At 36.7% G+C, this 19,887-nt stretch overlaps 1 protein-coding gene and 1 long non-coding RNA gene across 3 annotated transcripts in view; one reads left to right on the forward strand and one right to left on the reverse strand.

The window, feature by feature from the left end:
• The first annotated feature begins 2,754 nt into the window (after positions 1-2,754).
• mybpc3 (myosin binding protein C3) overlaps positions 2,755-19,887 on the forward strand; it is a 36,346-nt gene continuing 19,213 nt past the window's right edge. Inside the window, exons 1-17 of one of the 2 annotated variants that reach the window (XM_016571719.1) lie at positions 2,783-2,807; positions 6,929-7,198; positions 8,174-8,317; positions 8,430-8,516; positions 8,600-8,748; positions 8,860-8,977; positions 9,085-9,133; positions 11,931-11,990; positions 12,843-12,845; positions 13,468-13,491; positions 13,999-14,162; positions 15,325-15,457; positions 15,644-15,646; positions 16,177-16,301; positions 16,447-16,552; positions 18,240-18,406; positions 19,287-19,452. In XM_016571719.1, the coding sequence (XP_016427205.1) occupies positions 2,783-2,807; positions 6,929-7,198; positions 8,174-8,317; positions 8,430-8,516; positions 8,600-8,748; positions 8,860-8,977; positions 9,085-9,133; positions 11,931-11,990; positions 12,843-12,845; positions 13,468-13,491; positions 13,999-14,162; positions 15,325-15,457; positions 15,644-15,646; positions 16,177-16,301; positions 16,447-16,552; positions 18,240-18,406; positions 19,287-19,452 (1,793 nt within the window). Of the gene's footprint in view, positions 2,808-6,928; positions 7,199-8,173; positions 8,318-8,429; positions 8,517-8,599; positions 8,749-8,859; positions 8,978-9,084; positions 9,134-11,930; positions 11,991-12,842; positions 12,846-13,467; positions 13,492-13,998; positions 14,163-15,324; positions 15,458-15,643; positions 15,647-16,176; positions 16,302-16,446; positions 16,553-18,239; positions 18,407-19,286; positions 19,453-19,887 lie in introns of both variants that reach the window. The other variant, XM_016571720.1, reaches the window with a different exon arrangement.
• On the reverse strand, positions 8,479-12,255 carry LOC107755069 (uncharacterized). The gene is made up of 3 exons (XR_001641650.1): positions 12,164-12,255; positions 11,878-11,979; positions 8,479-8,539 (listed from the first exon to the last, which is right to left on the reverse strand). It is a non-coding gene; the product is annotated as an uncharacterized LOC107755069 (long non-coding RNA).

Raw genomic sequence — 19,887 nt, forward strand, 5'->3', positions numbered from 1 at the left:
GATCTCTAGAACATTTACAGAGATCTCCTGTGTGTCTTATCATATACAGATCCGATGTTCTTCTACGCCGAATAATACTTCCGGGCAAATATTGACGCTCACTTCGCTCCAAAATAAGAGTCACATAATAAATACTTTTTATAATAATGAGCAATTTTAATGATTAAATTAATTAATTGCTTACAATAAACATTTCCATTATAAATGTAAATATTTATGAGGTTCCATTAACTCATAAAATGGAACCTCATATAATATAGATATCAAACACTCTGAAATGTGTGGGTTTGCAGAACTTGTAGTTATCAATGTATTTCCATATTGTCTTAAATTATTAGATTAGAATGTCACTTTTTTGCCCTTTGTGTGTGTGTGTGTGTGTGCGTGCGCGCGTTGAAATTTGTAAACACAGACAGACCACTAGGGGGAATCCAAGTATAACCTCAGGAGGGTGAGTAAACTGACTGTATTGTCATTTTGGGTGAACTATCCATTTTAAACGTAGAAGTCTTACAAAATCACAAGCAAATGAATAGAATTAAGGTTTTACGTGTAACCTGTCTGATTATGACATCTTACTAGAAAGGAAATCTGTCTGGTTTATTAGGCCTATCACAGACAGTAATAGTGTGTGTGCAGCAGCTTCTTAAGTTTGTGAATTTGTATGTAAGACATCACTTGCCAGGAAGCAAAGTTTGCTTTGTTCTTTCTTTGTTGTTGTACAATTACACTTAGCTTAGTTGCCACGTGCTATATTCGCAATTTCATGGCATTCGTTATAGGTCAAGGACCCTGTCAACCAGCACTTATCTTTGGATTGTGACTCCAGACAGACTACAGACCCCTAACCTCTATGACAAGGGCACAGATTGCTCGTAGCTGTTGAAGGCCAGACGACACGGACCTCTCCTCACAGAATGCCAATGGAATGTACGTGAGTGACGGACCCCACATCTGTGCGCATGCTTGATTTATTTGCATTGATCGTGTTCGAGAGCCCATCATAATACATGTCATGTGCATACATAAATGCTTTTGTGTGTGTGTGTGTGTGTGTATCCAATTAGTCTAACTGGTTATTCGTTTTACAATGAAACACTTAAATGGAACACTTAAAGCATGTCACAGCGGTTGATAATTCCAGTTCATTGTGGTTCAGCTGTGGCAGATCCTTCTGGATTCACACCTAGATTAGCAGAAAGCCAGCTGCAGGGCCCACAGCAAATATATAGTCATTACAACAACTGTAAATAACTTTCTTTCATGTCGTATCTCCATCTGAATGAAGTCTTTCATGCAGTTGTCAATATGCAACAGCTGTGATGCTGTCTGATGCTGGAATGACAAGGTGCTGACAGACCTGTGTGACGGTGGTCAAAAGAGTAGGCTATACAACACATCAGACTCGAGGACAGTTGTGCGTGGAATTGATAAGCATGGTTATTTAATACACTATGACTTTTAAAAGTATCAGAAGTTTCAAAAGGACACCAAGGATCTGTCATTCCAACTAAAGCAATGAAATCATCAGTATGTTAGGTGTCTTGCAATGTAACTAAAAGTAGTATGTGAATAGGATTCTTTCAAAATACAATATTTATGTATTAAGATATTCAGTTAAATGACAGGTCTGATTTTTTAAAGGTAAGGCAAGGCAAGATACATAAATCAAAAGTCAGTGGTTGTTGATGTTCAGTTGTGTCCTTTATGTCTCAGGGTCAAAAGGTGGACATAAGCATGAGAGAAAGTGAAAACAGTTGCAAAGTTATGTATATTAATCCCCTATAAAACAATCTTTAGGAGATATTGAAAAAGACATGAAATGTTAGTCCATTCATGCTTTTAGGGCCAGTTTGTTAAAAAAGTTAGTTGTTTGATTTAAAAATCATTTCATGCTTTTCATTAAAGTAAATAACAGTTTGAAACAATAGACCCCAAAGAATGAACTCAACTCACAGGACGAATTCAGGCACTGTTACATGAGTGTGTGCACTAGACAAGCATCATTATCATTAGACTCTTGACAGAAATGTCAAACTTAGCAATGCTTGACTGATGGCATGAGGAAAGGGGTCCTGCACTTGTGGGGAAGTAGGCCTACTGTTTTTTTCATAATAGATGTCAGTCTCTTTGGGCCTATTTGTCCAATACAATCTTTTCTTGGGGCTTCTATTATCATTAGCAGGAACACTCCCTCCATTATGAAGTAACAATATCATCTCTTTGTTTAATTCTAGATAGAAATTGATACAATTAAATCCACTTAACTAAATGTATACATACCTTATGTCATTTATGTTGGGAAAGTAGGGGCTCATCCTAAACCTATTCTTTATTTGTTGACAAGCACAGAATACAAAGCTGCAGATGTAAAAGCTGTGGCTTCCTGGAGGTCCAGCAATGTCAGAGGTTGTTCAAGAATACTAAAAATATTACAAACAAACAAAAAAAGTGTTTGAGCCCTTTCTTTGAGCAGTATGGTTGGGAGGGAACATCTGAAGATGATTTGCTACAGTCAGACTCTAAATTTACCCATCCGGTACCTGCTCCCTTATCCTTCATCCTATAGCTTCTTTATTTTCTTTAGTTCTGTCAACCAATGGAGGTGATGGATGATGTGCTCAATCATGGTGGTAGATGGCTGAAGGGGTGGGCAGGATGGTTTGGGGCATGTACTGTGTGACATTTGGGTGGGGTGGGGCGGGGGGTATCTATTAAAAGAGAAGTGTTGGTGTTGGTGTCCACAATGCCTGTTGGAACCCAATAGGGACACTCAACCAGGATGCCAGAGGCAACTAAAAAGACAGGTATGCCAGTGTTTTTGTTCTTATTTCTATTTGACAATTGTGTATATAACAGATTTTTGTCAGTCAGGAGAGACTTTTAATCGGTGTTGTTTTGAGTTGTTGGTTGAGGGAATGTTACCTTTCCATTCTGAACTTTGACCCTATGTGTGCTGGGTTTTCTGTGACTATGTATTTTCTATGATTTGAACTCCTGCACCTCTGATTCTTGTTCTGTTATCATTTGAACAATTAATCTGTAGTAATTTGAACAACATATATTTAAAAAAAAATGGGCAGTGTCAGTTGATTTGAATGAGCAGTTCCATAAAATATTGTCACAATGTTCTTATAAAAAGTTCTGCATGCTACAGCTGCTGTTTTTTTAAGCCTACTGTATGGAAAACATTCAAAGCATGTGACTATTATGTGCACTTTTCTTGAATTTCTTATTGGCAAAATAATAAATTTAAAAAAAGATAAACTACCTTCTTTTAAACCAAAATATCCATTACTGGCCTATCTAAGCAAATGTGATAGAATAATGGCAGTGCACTGTAAAAAAAATTCCGTAAAATTCACGGTAAAAAACCGGCAGCTGTGGTTGCCGGAATTTTACCGTAAAAAATACGGTAGCAACGTTTTACAGTAGCAACGTTTTAGGTTTTACGGTTTTAACTTAAATTTACAGTTAAATACCGTGTTTTTCACCGTATATAGTAGGGGAATTTACCGTTAACCATTTAACAGGTTTTTACTGTAGCATTTTTACAGTCTTTTACCGTTAAATTCACGGTCATTTTTTACAGTGTGGACTAAATGGCTTTTCTCCAAAAGTGCACAGAATAACCCTGCCTAAGCAGGAATTAAAAGATTGCCATAATGTGATAGCACCTGTTTGACAGTCCACTGCAGTGATATTCGCTAAGACCTACAGCATTCTAACAATGCTGTTGCATGACTTTTCAGTATTAAGCAATGGAGTTTAGTGGTAGCCATAAAATTAATCTGCAGACACTTTCTCTTCACACTTTCTCTTCCCTTTTTAAATCTCTTCAGTGTATTTCAAAGGCTCTAGACCAGTGGCTCTCTACCAGGTGCCAGGGCCAAATAGGGCCCCAATAATTTTTAAAATATATGTAGTCACATTAACAATCTTTTTTTATTTGTATTTTTTTTTTAAACAAAGTTAAAGGAGACAAAAAGGGTGAGAACCACTGCTCTAGACTCATAACAATCTCCATAGCAATATGCTCTTAATGATAGTTTATCATGACTGAACAGACTTTCTTTTGAAGGCTTTTGAGTGACACACCTAGGAATGAAATGTTTGGCAACCATCAGCATCTAGTATAAGCTTCATGATAAATGTCACCTTCATGAAATAGTTTCCCTTCCCATCCCAGCTTATTGCAAACTCCAATGAGTATTGGCTGACACTCTGTGACTTTAATTATCCCATGACCTCCCACTCTAGGCAATTACCTTTCATCTATAATTCTTCTATTAGACATTCAACCCGACATTTCAAATTTCACATTTTTGTGCTTATCTCACAGACATTATGGTTCAAAACATATGTACCACAGAGACATCATTAGTTTATTATCACTGTGGAATAAAGGCAATGTGGATACCCATGGTTTTGAAATGGCAAGAGAGGGACCAGTACTTGATAAACAACAGAAATAGATCCTAGCTAATCCATCTAGCAGCTACCTGTGGCTGTGTCAACATGGACTGCAGTTCTCAATGGGGAGCACATGCATTCTATTTTTAAACCCAGAGGGTTGGCTTGTTTTATGCTTGAACCATTTGCACTGATGTGATTGAAGCAGTGTAACTCAAAGTGAAAGAAAGAACGATGAAAAAGCAGTTAATAATTCAAGGCATGCGAGTAACAATAGCCATGAAGATCAACTTCCAGCAACACTTTCAAGTGTCGAAAGGCAAAAGTAGTTTATTAAATATTGCATAAGCTATTCATATTATATGCTAGGAGTACATTACTGTGTACATTTTACACTGTTTTTTAATATAACTTGGGTCATTGGTATTTTGACAGTTTTACAGAATTCTGACTAGAGAATCATATCACTTAATGGGCTAAATGCACACCAGAAACTAAATATACCATGTGTTTTAGATTTTTTTCCATTGGAAATAAAAACAAGGTCACTACAAATCCACTTAGTTTAGGATTACATTTATAGTTTTGAATGTGGATAGCACACTGCTAAAAAGCCCAATGACAAAAACAATACAAACAGTAATTTTGAGTGGAGTTAGAGTGTGGTTCAAAAACAAACTCCATTATAAGGTTTGACGATTTTTAATCCATGACCAGTTAATAACTTTGCTCAATTGTGCTGGCGCAAAATTATTTATTGGAAAAATAAATTAGATTGTCTTATCATTCTTTCATTACAGGGTGACTTAAAGTCCCCATGAAATCAAAATGGATGTTTTTTTTGGCTTTTAGTATGAATATGTTAGCCTAACGGTACGGTTATCTATGCTCCAAAATAATGATAAAATTTGCATTTGCAAGAAAGGAGCATTCAAAACTTATAGTCTCCAACTTCTGCCAATATGGATCAGATCACAAAACATATTGGACCCATTTGATTTACTACACAGATCGCTATATTTTATAGCGATATGGATGAGATCAGGAGGACAAACGGTTAGACAAACAGCACTGATGAGTACAAGAGATAACATACTTTTTAAACTACACATCCTCAGCATCATTATAATTACTGTTTTGCTTTAGTAACAGTTTCATATTGAATCTAAAGGGGTAATCTATTAGACCAGTGGTTAATAGATTGAAACTTTTTTGGGGCCAGCGCCCCCCTACCCATTATCCAGGTCCCCTACCGCCCCCCATCAAATAAAATATAGTCTAATCGTCTTCACTGAAAATTAAAGTGTGTTCTTCAAAACAAGTTTGTTCTTCCTTTCCATGAAATCTTGAACACCCTTTTTACTGCTGTGATTTACCTCTAAATTTTGGGTGGATGTTTTCAATTAACTTTCAGCGTAAATAATATTTATTCCTTAGTAATAGAAAATACCCTGTTTTTAAGAACATATTGAATTCCGCGTTTTCTGACTGAACATGGTAATTTTGGTGGGTAAATATCACATTTACACATGGCATGTAAATAGAAGAAATGTAAAGCCTCCTTTACTAAATTTCTTAGATTTTGTGAGAATATTTCAAAGTGTGCTAAGAAAACTAAGTAGAAAGATGAGAAACGTGTGCTCCTCATTGTCAAAATAGTTACTATTTTAGTGCTGTCCTGATTTATATCTTTAGTCATAAGTCCATGAGTTTTTTTCAGTGTGGTGTGTCTTATGATGTTGATATGTTCCCTGTCTTGCATTGTACATGTACAATCATCAAACAAGAAGCATTCATATTCATTTTTCCACACAAGAACAAGAAAAAAGCCTATCTTGCATTATCTTGTCTGAATGCTAGCTATTATTTTGAAGGGAAGTTCTCGCCAGCTGTGCTACAGAAAGCTGAGCAAACAGTTAAAGGAGTAGTTATAGTTCACTTCCAGAATGAAAATTCTGTCATCATTTACTCACCCTCCACTTGTTCCAAACATGTATGAGCTTCTTTCTTCTATTGAACACAAAAGAAGATGTTTTGAAAAATCCGAACAGTTGATGGGCACCACTGACTTCCACAGAAGGAAAAAAAAAATACTACGGAACATTTTTCAAAATATCTTATTTTGTGTTCAACAGAAGAAAGAAACTCATTCAGGTTTGGAACAAGTGGATGTAAATGATGACAGGATTTTCATTCTAGAAGTGAACTACTCCGTTAAGTCAAGAGTCACTGCTATGAAAATGATACACCGTCTAGTCTAGTGGTAGCATTGGTGTAAACTGGCAGGTAACACTACTACACCGGATGTGAATGGCGCAACACGTTGCATCAAAGCACATAGAACACATTATAATCAGTGATTGTATCACTGAATGTGCTCTACAGTAAATGTGTGTTTAGAGAGGTTAGAGAGGAAATGGGGTCAGGGCAGGACATTTTCAGAGATAAGAGCTTTATGAGATTTTGGAAATGCATCCTTTTCTTCTGACCTACACTGGTTCCCTTACTCCTTCAGTCTCAGCTTTCACCAAGAAACCAAATACTCAGACGGCTGAGATTGAGGCAACAGTCATATTTGAAGCAGAGACTGAGAAGCCTGATGTAAAAGTGAGATGGCAGCGAGACTCCAAGGACATCTCATCCAGTTACAAATACACCATCTCAGCGGAGGGCAATATGCACTCTCTCACCATAAACAATGTAGTTCAGGAGGATGCAGTGGGATATGCTGTTATTGCTGGGGTGTCAAAGGTCAAATTTGAATTAAAGATAAAAGAATCAGAAGGTGGGTGATGTTTGGATGGTGATGCACATCTTCCTGTATTTAACTCACTTTTACCCCACGTTTGGTTTATTTGTAAACCAGTCACAGAGCACCACAACCAATTCTCCTTTCTGATTCACTTTTTTTTCAAGAGGTGCAACTGGTTGTTTTTTTAATGCACTTTTTCTGAGCATGTTATCACCATTGGTAAGGATTTCTCAGCCTGCTATGGAATTTGGGAAACTCACCAGAACTCTTATAGTTGTTCTTCACTTCAAACACTTTTACCTTTCAGTGTCCATTCGTGGAGCTTGTAATCTTATTAGGCATTGTGCATGGACAAAAGATAAGTGTGGGTTAAATTAAATATTGGATGAATAGCTAGCCTAAAGTCATAGCACACTTGTCACAATGTTTCATATCCTCCATTAATGCTGTGCTTTATCTGGACATATTGTAACTAAGAGGAGCTTTAAGTCTCTAACAGCTCCACCAGCGTTGTTTCAGTCAGTGGTTATTAGTCAAGTATTTAGAGCCATTTATCCAGACAGCGGAAGATGAAAAAGCAAGACTCTGTCCTAATAATGTGTGGCCATTAGAATCCTGAAGAGAGCAATATCAAAGCTATAAAAGGCCCATGAGAACAAAACTTTGCAAGCAAAAGCTTGTTCATTAACAGACAGGTTTAGTGTGTTTCGAGGGCAATATGTGTGAAATGTTTTTAGTCTCTGATTTTTCTCCTAACAAAATCAGGCTTTAAGTTTAAAACGCTATATTCAAGAGCCTTATGAGCTAAAGAATTAGCATCTTGCTTTGGCCTAGACCTTTTTTTTATATTTAATTCCTTTTATAGACGCAGAAATGACAAATTATGAATTAGTAATGTGGAAGTAAGGCTTTAGGGACTTACATTCATCAACAGTGACCCAAATGGGTTATTATCACTTGTTTTCATCTGCCTGAAAGCCATTTTAAGGATTTTTTTCATTGTTGCAGTGAAGGAACCACAAAAAGCTGTATCCCCAGATCCTGCAGTTGTAGAGCCTAAGCCTGAAGAACCTAAAGAGACTCCATCAGCACCTACTGAAAGCTCAGCAGCAGACACCAGTGGAACCGCATCAGATGGCGTAGCACCTGAAGGTGAATATAAAAACATACAGGCATATTTAAATATGCAAATTAGTTTTATGAAACATTTCAAAAATGTAAGATTCACTGGATAACAAACCTATTTTTCTGTTTGTTCTTCTAGGTCTGCCTGAGAGTCATCAGCCTGACACAAGGCAGGACCTTACTGGTCTCTTCACTGAAAGGCCTCAAAGTGGGGAGGTAAATGTAGGTGAGTAACAGGGCCTCTGGTCACTAAGAAATGGATAGTACATATGAAATAAAAATTATCTTTCAATCTGTTCCCCCATTTAGGTGAGAACATTACTTTTGTTGCTCGGGTGTGTGGTGAATCTCTGCTGAAGAAGCCCACAGTAAAATGGTTCAAAGGAAAGTGGATGGATCTGGCCAGCAAGTCAGGAAAGCACCTTCAACTCAAAGAGCACTATGACCGCAACACGAAGGTCTGGCAATGGGCAATACCAAACAGTTGTGTAATATACTACCTTGATATGTTTAGAAAAGCTTGAAAGTCAAAAATAAGCAAAATTAACCAAACACCTTTTTCTATTCAGGTGTACACCTTCGAGATGCATATCATTGCAGCTAAAGCCAACTTCGCTGGAGCTTATCGTTGTGAGGTGTCCTCTAGAGACAAGTTTGACAGCTGCAATTTTGACCTGGCAGTGCATGGTAATAAAAATAACTAAATGCATGCTTGATAAATATCAACAAGGAATGAATTATTTGTTTTAATTGATAATTGTACCAAATTAATTGGTAATGTGTGCATTTCACAGAGGCTCGTACAACAGATGGGTTTGATATTCGCACTGCATTTAGACGCACGTGAGTATTTGTCTTTGTGTTTTTAATAAACTACAAACTATTCATTTCAACACTTGCTTCATAAAATTTTAAAAAGTGACGTGACTCATGCAGACCAGCAGTATCGTGCTATTTCAGCAACATATTAAAGTGCTTACCTGGTTTGTTTGCTTTCTTGAATGTCGTGTGGTGTGTTGGTTTGATGATTTTTGTGTGCGTAGATCCTAGTGCTTCTTTATGTGGTTTGTTTTTATGTAAAGTCATATTTGGGATTAAAATGTTTGTATTTCTATTGCGTTAACACTTTTTGGAACGGCTGATTACCCAGGAGCATCAGTGCAGGTGGTAAGAAGATGGGAGAGCCTGGCAGGTAGCTAATGGGGTTTGCTGCAGCAGGGGATATATTCACAGTCATTGTCTTTACCCAACCAAACCCTCTGATTTGCAGTGTTGGGCAGTAACTAGTAACTAGTAACTTAGTTACTGTAATAATATTACTTTTTGCAGTAACTAGTAGTGTAACTAATTACTAATAAGATTTCAGTAATAATATTACAGTTACCATCCATAAAACAGCTTAGTTACTTATTTACTTTTGATGCCTCAACCCCGCTGATTTAAAATCCAACAATAAAATAATTCCTAGATTTATTTTCATAATTTTCACGACTCGCACATGCATGTGATGTCCCCAGTGCAGCAGGCAAGCTTGGAATATGGAAAAGCTTACATTCAGCAGATAGAAATATTGCATTATATTGATTTTGTCAGGAAAAAAGATGATCTGAGCACTGTTGTGTAAGTTGTGGCTTTACTTTACCCTGGCATTACATCCCACCCACATCCCTCTGATCAGCATGTGGTACATATTACTATAATTAAAAATCTTTTTAGAAAATTAAAGTTTTTTCTTGCAAACTTAAAGAAATATAATCGTATATGGGTAACGGAGAAATGACAATTAGCTTCAAGCTACACATGACAATTAATGAGATTAATACAACACTTCTTGAATGTCACTATCAATCACTAGAATTTTACGGGGAAGATACACAGTTACAACTTCTGTTGCGCGTGAAGAAAAAGTAATGTAACTAGTAGTGTAACTAATTACTGTTGCCAGAAAGTAATAAGTAAAGTAACAATATTACTTTCGAAATGAGTAACTAGTAATGAGTAATATATTACATTCTTTGAGTAACTAGCCTAACACTGCTGATTTGTCATCAAAAGAGTTCATAGTGTCCTTCAGTGTCCATCCGTGTCCCTCTATCAGTCATCGGTTATAGCTTGCCCTTTTCTTTCTGTCCTTTTCAATCTTTTCCCTTTGTCTGCAACATCTAAGGAGAGTGATATTAGTCATTGCTGACGCTTTATGACTCACTCTCCAAGGACCTTTGCAAAGTCTCATTTCCTTTCTGTTGTCTTCCTCCATCTCTTCTCACACTTTTCTCTGTTTTTGTGAGAAGGGCAATTTCCAAACACTCATTACTGGTGTATCAGAGGCAGAGGGCCTTAGAGTGAATATGATTTCCCTGTCCACTGATCTTTTCAAGTGCAGACACTGATTAAGAGTGAGCAAATTAGAGGATCACACTAATAACGCTGCCACCAGTTTAACCAGAATCCGCATTTGTCCGTGACTGTTTTGAAATACTTTAATCAGAAATCTCTCGATGCAGTTCTTAACTTTGGCTGACACCTTGTCAAAATCAGTGGAACCAGCTGCACAAACTTTGAGTGACGTGTCTGTTTTGTTGCTCCTCTTCGTGTCTTTAAGAAGTTCCTTAAAGACAGTTCATCATGGGTCATACATACACATCTTTCAAATACTACTAGCTTTACAGATCAGAGAGAAGGCTCTAGCATCAAGATGATCACTTATTATAATATTGTTGCCTTATAATAGACATATAGCTGCCTAGATCTTTGATATGTACAGTGATGTCATGTGTGATTATAGAAGTCTGCTATGGATTTCTTCAGTACATCAGCATTTCTGTGTCTTTAACTCAACTTTGTCATCCTCCAACAAAGCCTGTTTACAGTATAGTGCAGCTCTGCTCCAGTTTCTATTGCCTCAGTGGAGCTTAAAGATATCTGTATAAAGTGCATGTATTGTTTGTGCATCTACACACCAGTCCCATATGTTCTTGTATATATGTGTCAATATATACCATTCAAATATTTGGGGTCAATAAGATCCATCTTTTAAACTTTTTTAAAAAAGAAATTAATATTTTTATTCAGCAATGGTGCATTTATTATATAATAAAAATTAATAAATAATAATAAAAATAAATGTTTCATGAGCACAAAATCAGCATTCTAGAAAGATTTCTGAAGGATTGTGTGACACTTAGGAGATGAGTTATAGCTGCTAAAAATTCAGCTTTGACCTTACAGGAATAGATTACATTTTAAAATATATTAAAAATAGAAAACAGTTATTTTAATAATAATATTTGATAATATTACTGTTCTGACTGTAATTTTTTGATAAAACAAATATAGCCTTGAAGAGCATAACAGACTTCTTTCAAAAACATTTAAAAATCTTATCGATCCCAAAACTTTTGAACAGTAGTGTTCATCCATTCCATATGTTTTATAGATAATAATACATCCTGGACATGTGTCATTTGCATCAACATGCTTGATATTCTGTTCTTTTACAAAACAATTTATTAAATACATATCCATTTTTAATAAATGACTGCATTTTATATATGTTATAGAAGCTGTTTTCCCTAAAATGTACATACCTTATAATGAGGTGAGAATGTTTTGTGGCCTGTGATTCGTTTCTCTCGTACAGTAGCACAGATGCAGGTGAAGACTCAGGAGAACTGGACTTCAGTGCTTTACTGAAAAAGAGGTAAGTCTTTAGTTAGAGATCTAATATGTCACATACATTCATTGTCTACTTTCTCTATCTGTACAAAAACGTCCCCAGTGAATACAGTGTGGGTCCAAAATCTGAGAGCACTGATGAAAATGCAATATTTTAAGAGAACAATTTAAGTCAAAAGTTGCCTTGAAACAATTTACCTTTAATGACATCAGCATGAGCTAACATGATTTGAGCAAGATCCAAAAAACATCTTGTTCTTCAATATAAGCAATAAAACATGACACTTGTACAAAGGAATTCACATGCTCAGTGTCACAAATGTTTGATAGTGACCTAGTTGAACCAAAGACTTTAGATGTACTTTGATGCCTTAAAGCAGGGGTGTCAAACTCAGTTCCTGGAGGGCCGCAGCCCTGCAGAGTTTAGTTCCAACCCTGCTCCAACAGACATACCAATCTAGTTTTTAAATAAGCCTTAGGGACCTGATTAGCTGGATCAGGTGTGTTTAATTAGGGTTGGAGCTAAACTCTGCAGGGCTGTGGCCCTCCAGGAACTGAGTTTGACACCCCTGCCTTAAAGGGCCTTTGGTTGAATCTAACAAAATCTAAAATATTTCTTATTCATTTTACATCATATGTGTGCTTTAATTTTTTTTTTAACATTGTGAAACGTACTGTTTATTATTGAAGCCTAAAATAGATTTTGAATCCAAGATTTTTTTAAGATTTATAAAGTGTGTGATTTCAAACACTGAATTGTAGGCTTTACTTAGTCATTATTTATTTATTAAATGATTTTTTTCCCTTCTAAGGCTTATCTATGTTTTTATTTTTTCCCTGTTTTTCTCCTCTGTGGCTGCTCCACTCCCATATTCAGAGAGTAAGTGTGTCACACTGAACTGACTGGTTGTGTATGAAGGAATGTTGAATGTTGTATTGCCGTGTATGTGTGTGTGTGATGCCATGATTATTCTCTCTCCTAATCAGCCACTGATTGCTAACTTTAGTCCTTCTAGGTTTTTCCACTCTGCAGACTGCACACCCACTTGGAACTAGATAGACAGAGTCACGTTTGAATTATTTTTAGCAAACTCCTTCATCATACTCATATAGTCCTAATTAATCACATAATCCTAGAAGTGTCACGATTCCTACGTCATTTCACATTCCACGCATTCATACCACATTCACTGACTCTGACAGCATAGCAAATTGGTTATGTCAGTAAACACTGTACGTTCACGCAAATAGTTTCTAACCCTTTTAGTTGAATAAACACAAGAGGCACATGAAGATAAAACATTTGAATAAGGAGGAAGTTTCTATGGGCCACAATGTAGACTGCATGCTTTAAGTGCCTTTATAAAAATTTAACTGTAAAATGGTCTTGATGGTTTAACAATGCGTTGCTATGTGATCTGAGAGCTTGATAATGTGCAATAATCTGCTGTGGTTTGTCTTACCATGCTTGACGCTTGGATTCTGCCTCTACATAAGTACAGCAGTTTCTTAAAAACTGGCCTACGGTAAGATTTTTTTAAACATACAGAATAAAAATCTATTTAATAACATTCATTAACATTTATTACTATTTATTTGCCATTGCATTTCTATATTTTAATAAAGAGATTGAACAAATAATGTACCTAACATGCTTAATGCCTGTCATCATTTACTCCCCCTTATGTTGTTCCAAACCTGTATTACTTTTTTTCTTCTGCAGAACAAAAACTGTTTTTATCCATACAATCAAAGTCAATGGAGCCCATTGCTGTTTTAGACCCCATTGATGTGCACTGTATGGATGAAACGCATTTTCAAATTATCTTCTTTTTTGCGGTTCTTTAGAAGAAAAAGTAATACAGGTTTGACAACATCAGGCTGAGTAAATAATGACAGAATTCTTATTTTTGGGTGAGCTATCCCTTTAATAATCTTTTAAAGAACAATTTTAAAACATTGTGATGATACAAGATGTTTAGACTTGATTTACCTGTCCTGATCAATCTCTATCCACTGTTGTGGGTCTGCAGAGCTGTTCATGTGAGCACAGAGCCTGAGGTAGACGCATGGGAAATCCTCCAGAAGTCTTCACCATCAGAGTATGAAAAGATCGCCTTCCAGTATGGAATCACAGACCTGCGGGGGATGCTTAAGAGACTCAAAAAAATGAAAAAAGAAAAGAAGAAAAGTGCAGGTTTGTAACCTTGTTGAACTTAGTTAACTCTACAGGCCACTCAAGTGGCATATATACAGTGCCTTTTTTCACGTTTTGTTATGTTGCTGCCTTATGTTACTTTTTCCACATCAATCTAATCTCCATCCACTATAATGACAAGTCAAAAAAACTGATTTGTGACAACTTAGCAAATTTATTAAAAAAACGGAAATAATTACATTGCATAAGTATTCATACCCTTTTCTGGGACACTTGAAATTTAGCTCAGGAGCATTCCAATATCGCTTGTAGATATTACTACACTTCGAGTGGAGTTAACCTTTGGCAAATTCAATTAAATGGGTATGATTTGGAAAGGCACACACCCCTCAACAAAAGGTGCAAAACTGCTTAAAATGCATATCAGAGCAAAAATCAAGCCCTGAGGTCAAAATAACTGCCTATAGAGCGGAGAGACAGGAATGAATGTTCACAGAAGCATGCAGTCTACATTATCCTTAATGGAGGAAGTTTGGAACAACCAGGACTCTTACTAGAGCTGGCCTTCTGGCCAAACTGAGCAATCGATGGAGAAGGGTCTTGCGTAGAGTTGTGACCAAGAAGCTGATGGTCACTCTAGTTGAGCTCCATGATCATATATGCAGTTGGGAGAAACATCACTGAGAAACAACACTCCACCGATCTGGGCTTTATGGCGGTGTGGCCAGACTCAATCCTCAGTCAAGACGTGGGGCTGTCGAGGTGCTTCAACTAAGTACTAAGTTAAGGGTATGAATAGTACTTATCAGTTTTTCCTTCTTAATAAATTTGCTAAGTTGTCACAAATCTGTTTTTTGCTTTGTAATTATAGTGTATGGAGTGTAGATTGATGTGAAAAAACTAATTTAAAGCAGTTTAACATAAGGCAGCAACATAACAAAATGTTAAAAAAAGAATACTTTTGCAAGGCACTGTAAGTCATTTACTAATTTGACTGTTAGCGATAGGTCAAGTTGCAATGATAATGGTGAGATATATTAAGTGGATATGAACAGACTATAAATTCCTACTGTCAGTAGTTTTCTTGCTTCAAATTTTTGTTGCTGTTCAATAGAAAACCTCAAACTTCTTTTTAAGCATGCTCATGTGCTGCACATTTCTTTCTAATAGTGGTGAAGTTTCATCTTTATTTTAACCACAGCATTTCTGAGGAAGCTGGACCCAGCCTACCAAGTCGAAAAGGCACACAAGATCAAACTGCAAATTGAAGTGGCCAATCCAGATGCAGAGGTTAAATGGCTAAAAAATGGACAAGAGATACACCTAACTGGAAGGTATTTACTTTGATCCTTTCACTGTAATGTAAAGGGAAAAAAATTGAGTCACGTGGGTTATGCATTCTCTTAAAGTAGTAAAAGTACATGGAAAGGATTACAATTAACTGTCTATTTTTTTGACTTCTGACAACACTGTGTGCTTATGGATGGACTGCTCTACCTGCTTTCCACTGTCAACCCTAGCAAGTGAGTGGAACTCAACAGTATGCTTATGACAAGACGCAGCCTAAACACAATCAGCAACTTCAAGGCTTGTCTCTGTGGGGTTAGACGTTTCAAACAGCCTGTTGACTATATACAGGGACAGTCTTCTGAGAATACATAGCTCTGTAGACACAGATGCCAGCTGTGCCAACAGATGGAGGCTGTCAGATGTTTAAGGACTCAAATAACAATAGAACAAAAACTATCCTCAGTGGCTAATAATATCTTTCAGTGACTTTAGTTAAATAATACCTTTTGTAAAAATACATCTTGTGAACTGAAGAATCTTAAAACGAATCTTGTCGTATGCCTACAATTGTCTATTATTTGTTTGCCACAATATTTTTGACATTGTCGTTATATCAAGATTTTTGGTGTTAAACAAGTGTTTTGTTCATTTTCTCATATCTATTGTTTATGTGTTTGGAAGAGCCTCTCCAACATTGATGCTTTGTCCCCATCTAGAGAACAACGCTGGAACTGCTACTAAATACTTTCTCATCTTCCTACAGGTACATCTTTGAGAGTGTAGGCAACAAACGCTTCCTCACTATCAACAACTGTGCTCTGGCAGATGATGCTGCTTATACGTGCATGATTGGAGAAGAGAAGACTGTCACTGAGCTCTTTGTTAAAGGTATTTAACTTGCACAGACAGAGATCTCTGAGAAAAGACAAAATTTTACAGACAAGTAAATATTTTATATTATCTTATATTACGTTAAGAATTTTTTATTTATATTATTTGTATGTAATTTTTTTAAATCTCTCTCTGCCTTCAGAGCCTCCTGTTCTGATTGTACGTAATCTAGAGGATCAGATGGTAATGAAGGGAGAACGAGCAGAGTTTGAGTGTGACGTGTCTGAAGAGGGGGCTCAGGTGAAATGGTAGGTCTGTCAACATGCACACACTCCCTTTTCCCTTCCATTAGTAGTAACACATTTTCCAAGACATATTTTAAAAACGGAGTGTCTATTTTACACTAAGTGCAAATAGCCCGCTTTGTTGGCCGAGGCTGTACAAAAGACACGCTAAATATAAGTTCCATTGGCGTAGATACACGTGCTTTTTGACGCGATCGGCCAGAGTTTGATCCGTAGGGTTGGGGGGGGGGGGCTTTCCCCAATAAGGTGGCATCCATTTAATAGTTTGAATTAAAATTATAATTTACACTCAATACGTTATTACTGCGTACTGTTTTATAATGTACTACAACACTGAGGTGCACTGCAGATAATTGCCACTATTTGCTATAATTAGTATAAATAGCAGAAAACCCTGCTATTTTAACATAGTGTAAATAGAATCCATCGCTATTTGCACTTAGTGTAAATGGCATTTATCGCTAAGAAAATATGCTATTTTCACTTAATAAAAATAGCATCTAATTGCTATTTACACTTAGTGCAAATAGCCGCTGCCTTTTAAAAAAGGCCTTTCAGGTCATATGTGCATCCATAATGAACTTGAAAAGCTTAGTGTAAATGGCATTTATCGCTAAGAAAATATGCTATTTTCACTTAATAAAAATAGCATCTAATTGCTATTTACACTTAGTGCAAATAGCCGCTGCCTTTTAAAAAAGGCCTTTCAGGTCATATGTGCATCCATAATGAACTTGAAAAGCTGATATCTGTACTAAACTGCATTACACTAAAGATATCAAACAAAACCAAAGAAGAGTTTAGAAAAGGTGACCATTTCTCAAGCTGTCCTGGACAAGTCAGAGTCCTGGCATTCCACAGATGTCCAGTAGATGGCATATGTGTTTCTTTTAGCATTGCTGGCTGGCTGGTTGGGTGAGTCACACTGACTGACAGATGGTGGTGTGTGAGTGAGTGCTGGTTCTGCCATAGCTGTAGCCAAGGCTGTACATCACTCTGGGCTGTAAATGATCAGTGCCTGGAAAAGGTCATAGCAGCCTTTTAGCACCTCACAAGTGTCCTAGAATGGAATGAGAAAGTCACTGGTGGTTTATGGCACCTGAATAGCGGATGACTTTGATGATTAGAAAAAGGCAGAAGTAGATACTGTTCCTAGTACTGGAACGCCACAATGTAGAACTTTATATTACAAGCGTAATGGGGTAATTACTGAAGTAGTTTAAGTCTTTGGTTCTTTTAATTGTTAACTCAAGAATTATTAAAGATATATTAATATCCTATATCCTTTTAGATTCTGGTTCTTAACAAACTTTCCTTTTGGTATCTTAATTTTAAAGGCCATCAATGGTTCAGTTCCAGAGATATGGAAATCACTTTTTCTTTTAAAGTGGAATATCTAAAAAACTAAAAAATGTTAAAACTAGAAATGTATCTCATTTTTTTCTATCAGCTCAATTGCATAGAGTATACCTCTCTGAGTGACATAAATATTCTTTTTCTAAAGTTATCATGCCTGGAACTCTAAAAGTATTCAATATATCTTAATTTCCTTCTAGATTCTCATTCGTAATAAACTTTTTTTTTTGAATCTTCATTTTTAAGGCCCTATATGGTTGAATTTACCTATTTTACAGTGATTGAAAACCATTTGCATCAACAAATATTAATACCAAACTTCTGACCTGTATAGGGAGAAAGATGGTGTGGAACTCACCCGAGATGAGTCCTTCAAGTACCGCTTCAAGAAAGATGGATGTAAGCATGTCCTTATCATTAATGATGTGACCAAGGAAGACTGTGGACACTACCGAGTGAAAACAAATGGAGGGCAATCATTAGCAGAGCTCATGGTTCAGGGTAAATATCTGAATTTGGAGTTTCAAGGCCTCCTATATTTGCAAACTTCTGTCTCCAGTCACATATGTTTTCAGATCTGTACTATAACTTATTGAACAAATTCTGCCCTTGATAGTGGAAGGGGTGGAAAAATGATATAAAAAAGTACTTTGCACATATGGCAGTCATTAAGGTTTCACACTTGTGGCCATGTCATTCAAACTTCACCTCTCGTCAGTTTAGAAAACATGGCCACCGACACTTCTGTACAAGGTTACCACTCACAATGCCCACATGCCAGCTATTGTTAGACCGCCTGACCCATATATTTGAACGGGGCAGGTGACTCTGTCTGTTCCTCCCTCACTCTCTCTTTCTGTCATTGCCACACACTGCTCCGTCCCTCTCTCTCTTTTATTAGCATCTAAGAAAGATTTATGACTCATTCCCTTTCTCTCCCATTTCTTTTTATTGTTTTCTTCTGTCTCTTTCTCACTCTCTCTTCTCCCTCCTTCATTCTGTCACCTATTCTGAGTCTTCAAGCATGTATAGCACTTTACAAGCAAACTGATACCCAGGTATGTCTGCTACCAGTTTGTCTGGGCTTTTGATCAAGTACAAGAGGTGCCAAGAAAACAAAAAGCTGCCCAGTATTACTGTAACTCTACCATCCCATCAGTGGGATTGTTCCCTTTCTTTACCCCACCTCTCTTTATTATCTTAAAGGGAATGTTCACCCAAACATGAATAAGTTTCTCCCATGCATGTTGCAGTAGACCCATATGATTTCTTTCTTCAGTAAACCACAACAGGCAAGATATTCATGCTGTTTTTTTTTTATTAAGTGAATGGTTTTTGGTCATGTGTGATGACAGTGTTCTCTTTGACCTCTGACTTTTAGAGAAACAGCTAGAGGTGTATCAAAGCATTGCTGACCTGACGGTGAAGGCCAAAGACCAGGCTGTGTTCAAATGTGAGGTTTCTGATGAGAATGTGAAAGGCATCTGGTACAAAAATGGAGTGGAGGTGAAACCTGATGCCAGAACTCATATCACACACATTGGCAGGTAAGTGCACATGTGTTACGTAAATATGAAGTTGGAGACTTCTTGATGTCTATAAGCAAAGTCTATGCATTCAACCCTCAAATGAAGGTTAAACAAGCATGGTAAATCATGCATGTTAGATTTGGCTAAACTGAATGTAGCTAGGACAATGTAAGTAACTCAACCTACAAAAACACTGCCAAAAGCAAAGCAGCTCTAAAAGGGGTATAAAGTTTAAAGTGTAATAAAACATTCTATTCATAGTAAAATATTAGTAAAGTAAAATTTAAATAAAATTTCACAAAAACATGTCTAAAACATCGCAGTATATTGTAACTATGGTAATTTTAGTTTTTTTTAGGCGTTTTGGAGTTTATTTCACTGTACCTTCATCCAGTGTTCTTTTTGTTCCCCTTGTTGTAGAAGTTGTCAGAAACCGTGAAAAACACTTCAGTG

This window comes from Sinocyclocheilus rhinocerous, unplaced genomic scaffold (genome assembly GCF_001515625.1).
Source record: "Sinocyclocheilus rhinocerous isolate Xijiao unplaced genomic scaffold, SAMN03320098_v1.1 scaffold591, whole genome shotgun sequence".
In the NCBI taxonomy this organism is placed as follows: Eukaryota; Metazoa; Chordata; class Actinopteri; order Cypriniformes; family Cyprinidae; genus Sinocyclocheilus; species Sinocyclocheilus rhinocerous.